We start from the raw sequence: 9805 nt of genomic DNA, 5'->3' as shown, positions 1-9805 counted from the left end.
CTGACAGAGAGAGGACCATTAACCTACCACTGACAGAGAGGACCATTAACCTACCACTGACAGACCATTAACCTACCACTGACAGAGAGAGGACCATTAACCTACCACTGACAGAGAGAGGACCATTAACCTACCACTGACAGAGAGAGACCATTAACCTACCACTGACAGAGAGAGGACCATTAACCTACCACTGACAGAGAGAGGACCATTAACCTACCACTGACAGAGAGAGACCATTAACCTACCACTGACAGAGAGAGGACCATTAACCTACCACTGACAGAGAGAGGACCATTAACCTACCACTGACAGAGAGACCATTAACCTACCACTGACAGAGAGGACCATTAACCTACCACTGACAGAGACCATTAACCTACCACTGACAGAGAGAGGACCATTAACCTACCACTGACAGAGAGAGGACCATTAACCTACCACTGACAGAGAGAGGACCATTAACCTACCACTGACAGAGAGACAGAGAGACCATTAACCTACCACTGACAGAGAGAGGACCATTAACCTACCACTGACAGAGAGAGGACCATTAACCTACCACTGACAGAGAGAGGACCATTAACCTACCACTGACAGAGAGAGGACCATTAACCTACCACTGACAGAGAGACAGGACCATTAACCTACCACTGACAGAGAGAGGACCATTAACCTACCACTGACAGAGAGAGGACCATTAACCTACCACTGACAGAGAGAGGACCATTAACCTACCACTGACAGAGAGAGGACCATTAACCTACCACTGACAGAGAGAGGACCATTAACCTACCACTGACAGAGAGAGGACCATTAACCTACCACTGACAGAGAGAGGACCATTAACCTACCACTGACAGAGAGAGGACCATTAACCTACCACTGACAGAGAGAGGACCATTAACCTACCACTGACAGAGAGACCATTAACCTACCACTGACAGAGAGACCACCATTAACCTACCACTGACAGAGAGAGGACCATTAACCTACCACTGACAGAGAGAGGACCATTAACCTACCACTGACAGAGAGAGGACCATTAACCTACCACTGACAGAGAGGACCATTAACCTACCACTGACAGAGAGAGGACCATTAACCTACCACTGACAGAGAGAGGACCATTAACCTACCACTGACAGATAGAGACAGACCATTAACCTACCACTGACAGAGAGAGGACCATTAACCTACCACTGACAGAGAGAGGACCATTAACCCACCACTGACAGAGAGAGGACCATTAACCTACCACTGACAGAGAGGACCATTAACCTACCACTGACAGAGAGAGGACCATTAACCCACCACTGACAGAGAGAGGACCATTAACCTACCACTGACAGAGAGAGGACCATTAACCTATTAACCTTAACCTACCACTGACAGAGAGAGGACCATTAACCTACCACTGACAGAGAGAGGACCATTAACCTACCACTGACAGAGAGAGGACCATTAACCTACCACTGACAGAGAGAGGACCATTAACCTACCACTGACAGAGAGAGGACCATTAACCTACCACTGACAGAGAGAGGACCATTAACCTACCACTGACAGAGACAGAGAGGACCATTAACCTACCACTGACAGAGAGAGGACCATTAACCTACCACTGACAGAGAGAGGACCATTAACCTACCACTGACAGAGAGAGACCATTAACCTACCACTGACAGAGACAGAGACACTGACAGAGACAGAGACAGACAGACAGACAGACAGACAGACAGACAGACAGACAGACAGACAGACAGACAGACAGACAGACAGACAGACAGACAGACAGACAGACAGACAGACAGACAGACAGACAGACAGACAGACAGAGTGACAGATAGCGGTAGAGAGATAGAATGCCAGAGATGGACAGATGGACAGAAGGACAGACAGACAGAGATGCAGTAGACTGCAGACGCCAAAACACCCTCTTCACTGTCAGTGTTCAGGGGTAATCATTCAAAGTGTGAACGGTACTTTAAAAATCGCAGATTCATCCTGCGGGAATTCATTTTATGACGAGGCGCTATTTATTTAGAAAAACTGTCAACGTGACTTTGGAGACAGGAGTTGTTCTTCCAGTAATAACGACTCAGCCGCGCGCTGGCGGTGGTCCAGACTGGCTTGCGCACTGGCCGTGGTCCTGACTGGCTGCCGATGCGGAACGGATCGGAGCGGTATACTGCTGGAGGAGACGAAGACAGGAGGAGAAAACGGAGAAGAGTAGAGCGAAAAATGTGTACTGGCCCTTTAAGGACCATTAAAATCCATCGGAGTGTCGTATCAGCCCCTTGAGAGAATCGAATCAGTAGCGTTCCTCCTTCAGTTTGATAGGGACCATACTATTGACCCGCTACGCAGTTCACTGTACGGGTAGAGACGACAACTTTAGACACACACACACAGAAGTCCAGACGCATGGGGTAGGATTAACAACACAGCTAATCATGAGAGACAACTGGATTCTAGTTATCATGCAGTTTCTGTTGTTTCCGCGGACAGGTGAGTCGCCACGTTTTCACGTGCTGTTTATTGTGGTTTTACTGTTTTCGGTTTTGGTTGTGTTTTATATATAGCGTGTATGGATGGTTATGTTATGGTTTATATTTGGCGTATACGGTTATGTTGTGGTTTATATTTGGTGTATACGGTTATGTTGTGGTTTATATTTGGCGTATACGGTTATGTTGTGGTTTATATTTGGCGTATACGGTTATGTTGTGGTTTATATTTGGCGTATACGGTTATGTTATGGTTTATCCAATATCCTGTGGTTGATTATACACCATATATACAAAGGTATGTGGACACCCCTTAAAATGTGTGGATCGGGCTATTTCCACCTCACCCGTTGCAAATCGAGCACACAGACATGCAATCTCCATTGGTAAACATTGTCAGTAGAATGGCCTTACTGAAGAGCTCGGTGGCTTTCAACGTGGCACCGTCATAGTCATAGGATGCCACATTTCCAAACTAGTCAGTTCATACAATGTCTGCCCTGCTGGAGCTGCCCCCCCTGGTCAACTGTAAGTTTTGTTATTGTGAAGAGAAAAGTCTAGGAGCAACAACGGCTCAGCCGCGACGTGGTAAGCCACACAAGCTCACAGAACGGGACCGTCGAGCGCTGAAGCACGTAGCGCGTAAAAAATAGTTTGTCCTCGGTTGTAACACTCATTACCGAGTTCCAAACGGCCTCTGGAAGCAACGTCAGCACAAGAACTGTTCATCGGGAGCTTCAATGGGTTTCAATGGCCGAGCAGCCGCACACAAGCCTAAGATCACCATGCGCAATGCAAAGCTTCGGCTGGAGTGGTTTGAACTCTGGAGCAGTTGAAACGCGTTCTCTGGAGTGAAGAATAACGCTTCACCATCTGGCAGTCCGATGGATGAATCTGGGTTTGGCCAACTGTAAAGTTTGGTGGAGGAGGAATGATGGTCTGGGCTTTTGGTCATAGTGTAGGTAGACCTACCATGGGGGTGTAGTCTAATACATGTTGTTTCGGGTGTTGGTATGGAGTGATGTTGTGTTGTGTTGGTATGGTGTTGTGTTGGTATGGGGTTGTGTTGGTATGGGGTTGTGTTGGTATGGTGTTGGTATGGGTTGTGTTGGTATGGGGTTGGTATGGGGTTGTGTTGGTATGGTGTTGGTATGGTGTTGTGTTGGTATGGTGTTGTGTTGGTATGGGGTTGTGTTGGTATGGTGTTGGTATGGGGTTGTGTTGGTATGGGGTTGTGTTGGTATGGGGTTGTGTTGGTATGGGGTTGTGTTGGTATGGGGTTGTGTTGGTATGGGGTTGTGTTGGCATGGAGTGGTGTTGGTATGGAGTGGGGTTGTTTTGGTATGGAGTGGGGTTGTTTTGGTATGGTATGGAGTGGAGTGGAGTGGGGTTGTTTTGGTATGGTATGGAGTGGAGTGGAGTGGAGTTGTTTTGGTATGGTATGGAGTGGGGTTGTTTTGGTCTGGAGTGGAGTTTGGTTGTTTTGGTCTGGAGTGGAGTGGGGTTGTTTTGGTATGGTATGGAGTGGAGTGGAGTGGGGTTGTTTTGGTATGGTATGGAGTGGGGTTGTTTTGGTCTGGAGTGGAGTGGGGTTGTTTTGGTCTGGAGTGGAGTGGGGTTGTTTTGGTCTGGAGTGGAGTGGGGTTGTTTTGGTCTGGTTGGCATGGAGTGGGGTTGTTTGGTCTGGAGTGGAGTTGGGGCATTGTTGGTTGGCATGGAGTGGGGTTGTTTGTTTTGGAGTGGAGTTGTGGGTTGTTGTTTTTGGTATGGAGTGGGGTTGTGTTGGTATGGAGTGGGGTTGTGTTGGTATGGAGTGGGGTTGTGTTGGTATGGAGTGGGGTTGTGTTGGTATGGAGTGGGGTTGTGTTGGTATGGAGTGGGGTTGTGTTGGTATGGAGTGGGGTTGTGTTGTGTTGGTATGGAGTGGGGTTGTGTTGTGTTGGTATGGAGTGGGGTTGTGTTGTGTTGGTATGGAGTGGGGTTGTGTTGTGTTGGTATGGAGTGGGGTTGTGTTGTGTTGGTATGGAGTGGGGTTGTGTTGTGTTGGTATGGAGTGGGGTTGTGTTGGTATGGAGTGGGGTTGTGTTGGTATGGAGTGGGGTTGTGTTGGTTGGTATGGAGTGGGGTTGTGTTGGTGGAGTGTTGTGTTGTGTTGGTATGGAGTGGGGTTGTGTTGGTATGGAGTGGGGTTGTGTTGGTATGGAGTGGGGTTGTGTTGGTAGGTATGGAGTGGGGTTGTGTTGTGTTGGTATGGAGGGGGTTGTGTTGGTATGGAATGGGGTTGTGTTGGTATGGAGTGGGGTTGTGTTGGTATGGAGTTGTGTTGGTATGGAGTGGGGTTGTGTTGGTATGGAGTGGGGTTGTGTTGGTATGGAGTGGGGTTGTGTTGTGTTGGTATGGAGTGGGGTTGTGTTGGTATGGAGGGGGGTTGTGTTGGTAGGGAGGGGGTTGTGTTGGTAGGGAGGGGGTTGTGTTGGCATGGAGTGGGGTTGTGTTGGTATGGAGTGGGGTTGTGTTGGCATGGAGTGGGGTTGGTATGGAGGGGGCTTGTGTTGGTATGGAGTGGGGTTTTTGGTATGTTGTGTTGGTATGGAGTGGGGTTGTGTTGGTATGGAGTGGGGTTGTGTTGGTATGGAGTTTGTGTTGGTATGGAGTGGGGTTGTGTTGGTATGGAGGGGGTTGTGTTGGTATGGAGTGGGGTTGTGTTGTGTTGGTATGGAGGGGGTTGTGTTGTGTTGGTATGGAGTGGGGTTGTGTTGTGTTGGTATGGAGTGGGGTTGTGTTGTGTTGGTATGGAGGGGGTTGTGTTGGTTGGTATGGAGTGGGGTTGTGTTGGTATGGAGTGGGGTTGTGTTGGTATGGAGGGGGTTGTGTTGTGTTGGTATGGAGTGGGGTTGTGTTGGTATGGAGTGGGGTTGTGTTGTGTTGGTATGGAGTGGGGTTGTGTTGGTATGGAGTGGGGTTGTGTTGGTATGGAGGGGGTTGTGTTGGTAGGGAGGGGGTTGTGTTGGTATGGAGGGGGTTGTGTTGGTATGGAGGGGGTTGTGTTGGTATGGAGTGGGGTTGTGTTGTGTTGGTATGGAGGGGGGGAGTGTTGTTGGTATGGAGTGGGGTTGTGTTGTGGAGTGGGGTTGTGTTGGCATGGAGTGGGGTTGTGTTGGTATGGAGTGGGGTTGTGTTGTGTTGGTATGGAGTGGGGTTGTGTTGGTATGGAGGGGGTTGTGTTGGTAGGGAGGGGGTTGTGTTGGTAGGGAGGGGGTTGTGTTGGTATGGAGGGGGTTGTGTTGGTATGGAGTGGGGTTGTGTTGTGTTGGTATGGAGGGGGTTGTGTTGGTATGGAGTGGGGTTGTGTTGGTATGGAGGGGTTGTGTTGGTATGGAGTGGGGTTGTGTTGGTATGGAGGGGGTTGTGTTGTGTTGGTATGGAGGGGGTTGTGTTGGTATGGAGGGGTTGTGTTGGTAGGGAGGGGGTTGTGTTGGTATGGAGTGGGGTTGTGTTGGTATGGAGGGGGGTTGTGTTGGTATGGAGGGGGGTTGTGTTGGTATGGAGTGGGGTTGTGTTGGAATGTATATGGAGGGGTGTTGTTGTGTTGGTATGGAGGGGGTTGTGTGTTGTTGGTATGGAGGGGGTTGTGTTGGTATGGAGGGGGTTGTGTTGGTATGGAGTGGGGTTGTGTTGGTATGGAGGGGGTTGTGTTGGTATGGAGGGGGTTGTGTTGGTATGGAGGGGGTTGTGTTGGTATGGAGTGGGGTTGTGTTGGTATGGAGGGGGTTGTGTTGGTATGGAGTGGGGTTGTGTTGGTATGGAGTGGGGTTGTGTTGGTATGGAGTGGGTTGTGTTGGTATGGAGTGGGGTTGTGTTGGTATGGAGTTGGGGGTTGTGTTGGTATGGAGGGGGGTTGTGTTGGTATGGAGTGGGGTTGTGTTGGTAGGGAGTGGGGTTGTGTTGGTATGGAGGGGGGTTGTGTTGGTAGGGAGTGGGGTTGTGTTGGTATGGAGCTTTCCCGGCACTTCCTTGGCCAATGGCCTGTTCTGTATTCTACAGCATCATCTTGGACATTTTAGCTTATTAGGCAATTCCATTGTTTTGTTATGCATGGTAACACACACACACACACACACACACACACACACACACACACACACACACACACACACACACACACACACACACACACACACACACACACACACACACACACACACACACACACACACACACACACACACACACACACACTGTTTTGGTTATCCAATTAATTATTCATACATTTTAGCAACATATGTTGGCTTCCGCGCATAACAGGTGGCAGCAGGCTAAACATGTCTGGAAGTTCGGCCCATGTTGTTTACACTGTTATTCGCAGGCTACTGGACTCCAGATGCAGAATAGGCTGATCTGATGCAATAAGCCCATGTTTATTCAACAAAGGGCTTAGGCAGACACACACACACACACACACAGTGGAAGTTGCTGGATATTTGGCAGGAACTGGAGCAGATTCTAGCGACATGTGGCCCGTACATTGTCATGCTGAACCATGAGGTCATGGAGGCGGATGAATGGCACGACAACGGGGCTCAGGATGTCATCACGGTATCTCTGTGCATAAAAATGTACACTGATAAAAATGCAATTGTGTTCGTTGTCCGTAGCTTATGCCTGTCCATACCATAACCCCACCGCCACCATGGAGCACTCTGTTCACAACGTTGACATCAGCAAACCACTCGCCCTCACAATGCCATACACGTGTGGTCTGCGGTTGTGAAGCCGGTTGGACTTACTGCCAAATTCTCTAAAACGATGTTTGAGGTGGCTTATGGTAGAGAAATTAACATGATTTAGCAACAGCTCTGGTGGACATTCCTTGCAGTCAGCATGCCAAATGCACGCTACCTCAAAACTTGAGACATCTGTAGCATTGTGTTGTGTGACTAAACTGCACATTTTAGAGTGGCCCTTTTATTGTCCCCCCCCCCAGCACAAGGTTCACCTGTGTAGTGATCATGCTGTTTAATCAGCTTCTTGATATGCCATACCTGTCACGTGGATGGATTATCTTTGGGTAAAGGAGAAATGCTCACTGACAGGGATGTAAACAGGTTTGTGCACAACATCTGAGAGAAATAAGCTTTTTGTTGCCTATGGAACATTTCTGGGATATTTTATTTCAGCTCGTAAAACATGGGGTCCAACACTTTACATGTTGTGTTGATAATGTTGTTCAGTATATATATATATATATATTTTTTTACAGTGTACTGTTGTTCACACACACACACACACACACACACACACACACACACACACACACACACACACACACACACACACACACACACACACACACACACACACACACACACACACACAGGTGTATGCCCTATAATGTTGTTTACATAAAGCTATAACGGTAGTGTAATCTGTCATCTTCAACCTGTTCCTTCAAGCCCAGAGTGTTCCTTCAAGCCCACACTATTAGAAGTGGCACCCAATTCCCTAGTTAGTGCACTACTTTTGACCAGATATCTATGGGCCCTGGTTAAAAGTAGTGCACTAACTAGGGAATAGGGTGCCATTTGGGATGCTGACTATGTATTTGCATAACTGTATCCCAAGGTAGTTGGTCGTATCCGGGCTTTTCCCAGGAAAAGGTGTGTGTGTGTGTGTGTGTGTGTGTGTGTGTGTGTGTGTGTGTGTGTGTGTGTGTGTGTGTGTGTGTGTGTGTGTGTGTGTGTGTGTGTGTGTGTGTGTGTGTGTGTGTGTGTGTGTGTGTGTCTAAAGCTGTTACTGCCACATCAGCGGTTACAAATCATGACGGCAGTTAACCATCCACTTAACCATTTAGTCACTGTAACTATAGGTTGCTATTGGTCACTGTAACTATAGGTTGTTATTGCTCACTGTAACTATAGGTTTCTATTGGTCACTGTAACTATTGGTTGCTATTGGTCACTGTAACTATAGGTTGTTATTGCTCACTGTTTTTCTATTGGTCACTGTAACTATTGGTCACTGTAACTATTGGTTGCTATTGGTCACTGTAACTATTGGTTGCTATTGGTCACTGTAACTATTGGTTGCTATTGCTCACTGTAACTATAGGTTTCTATTGGTCACTGTAACTATTGGTTGCTATTGGTCACTGTAACTATTGGTTGCTATTGGTCACTGTAACTATAGGTTGTTATTGCTCACTGTAACTATAGGTTTCTATTGGTCACTGTAACTATAGGTTGCTATTGGTCACTGTAACTATTGGTTGCTATTGGTCACTGTAACTATTGGTTGCTATTGGTCACTGTAACTATAGGTTGTTATTGCTCACTGTAACTATAGGTTTCTATTGGTCACTGTAACTATTGGTTGCTATTGGTCACTGTAACTATAGGTTGTTATTGCTCACTGTAACTATAGGTTTCACACTGTAACTATAGGTTGCTATTGGTCACTGTAACTATTGGTTGCTATTGGTTGTAACTATTTGTTGTCTCACTGTAACTATAGGTTGCTATTGGTCACTGTAACTATTGGTTGCTATTGGTCACTGTAACTATTGGTTGCTATTGGTCACTGTAACTATAGGTTGCTATTGCTCACTGTAACTATAGGTTTCTATTGGTCACTGTAACTATTGGTTGCTATTGGTCACTAACTATTGGTTGCTATTGGTCACTGTAACTATTGGTTGCTATTGCTCACTGTAACTATAGGTTTCTATTGGTCACTGTAACTATAGGTTGCTATTGCTCACTGTAACTATAGGTTGCTATTGCTCACTGTAACTATTGGTTGCTATTGCTCACTGTAACTATAGGTTGCTATTGGTCACTGTAACTATAGGTTGCTATTGGTCACTGTAACTATAGGTTGCTATTGCTCACTGTAACTATTGGTTGCTATTGCTCACTGTAACTATTGATTGCTATTGCTCACTGTAACTATTGGTTGCTATTGGTCACTGTAACTATCACTGTAACTATAGGTTGCTATTGGTCACTGTAACTATAGGTTGCTATTGCTCACTGTAACTATAGGTTGCTATTGCTCACTGTAACTATAGGTTGCTATTGCTCACTGTAACTATAGGTTGCTATTGCTCACTGTAACTATTGGTTGCTATTGCTCACTGTAACTATAGGTTGCTATTGGTCACTGTAACTATAGGTTGCTATTGGTCACTGTAACTATAGGTTGCTATTGGTCACTGTAACTATAGGTTGCTATTGGTCACTGTAACTATAGGTTGCTATTGGTCACTGTAACTATAGGTTGCTATTGGTCACTGTAAC

General features: G+C 46.8%; 1 protein-coding gene across 1 annotated transcript in view; it reads left to right on the top strand.

Annotated features, from left to right (window-relative positions):
- The first annotated feature begins 2022 nt into the window (after nucleotides 1-2022).
- Nucleotides 2023-9805, top strand: part of LOC124018481 (mast/stem cell growth factor receptor kita-like) — a 70015-nt gene continuing 62232 nt past the window's right edge. The window contains exon 1 of the mRNA XM_046333811.1: nucleotides 2023-2511. Coding sequence (XP_046189767.1) covers nucleotides 2457-2511 — 55 coding nt within the window. The 5' untranslated portion in view covers nucleotides 2023-2456. The remainder of the gene's footprint in view (nucleotides 2512-9805) is intronic.

This window comes from Oncorhynchus gorbuscha, unplaced genomic scaffold (genome assembly GCF_021184085.1).
Source record: "Oncorhynchus gorbuscha isolate QuinsamMale2020 ecotype Even-year unplaced genomic scaffold, OgorEven_v1.0 Un_scaffold_528, whole genome shotgun sequence".
Classification (NCBI taxonomy): domain Eukaryota; kingdom Metazoa; phylum Chordata; class Actinopteri; order Salmoniformes; family Salmonidae; genus Oncorhynchus; species Oncorhynchus gorbuscha.
This window is presented reverse-complemented; position numbering and strand designations above follow the sequence as displayed.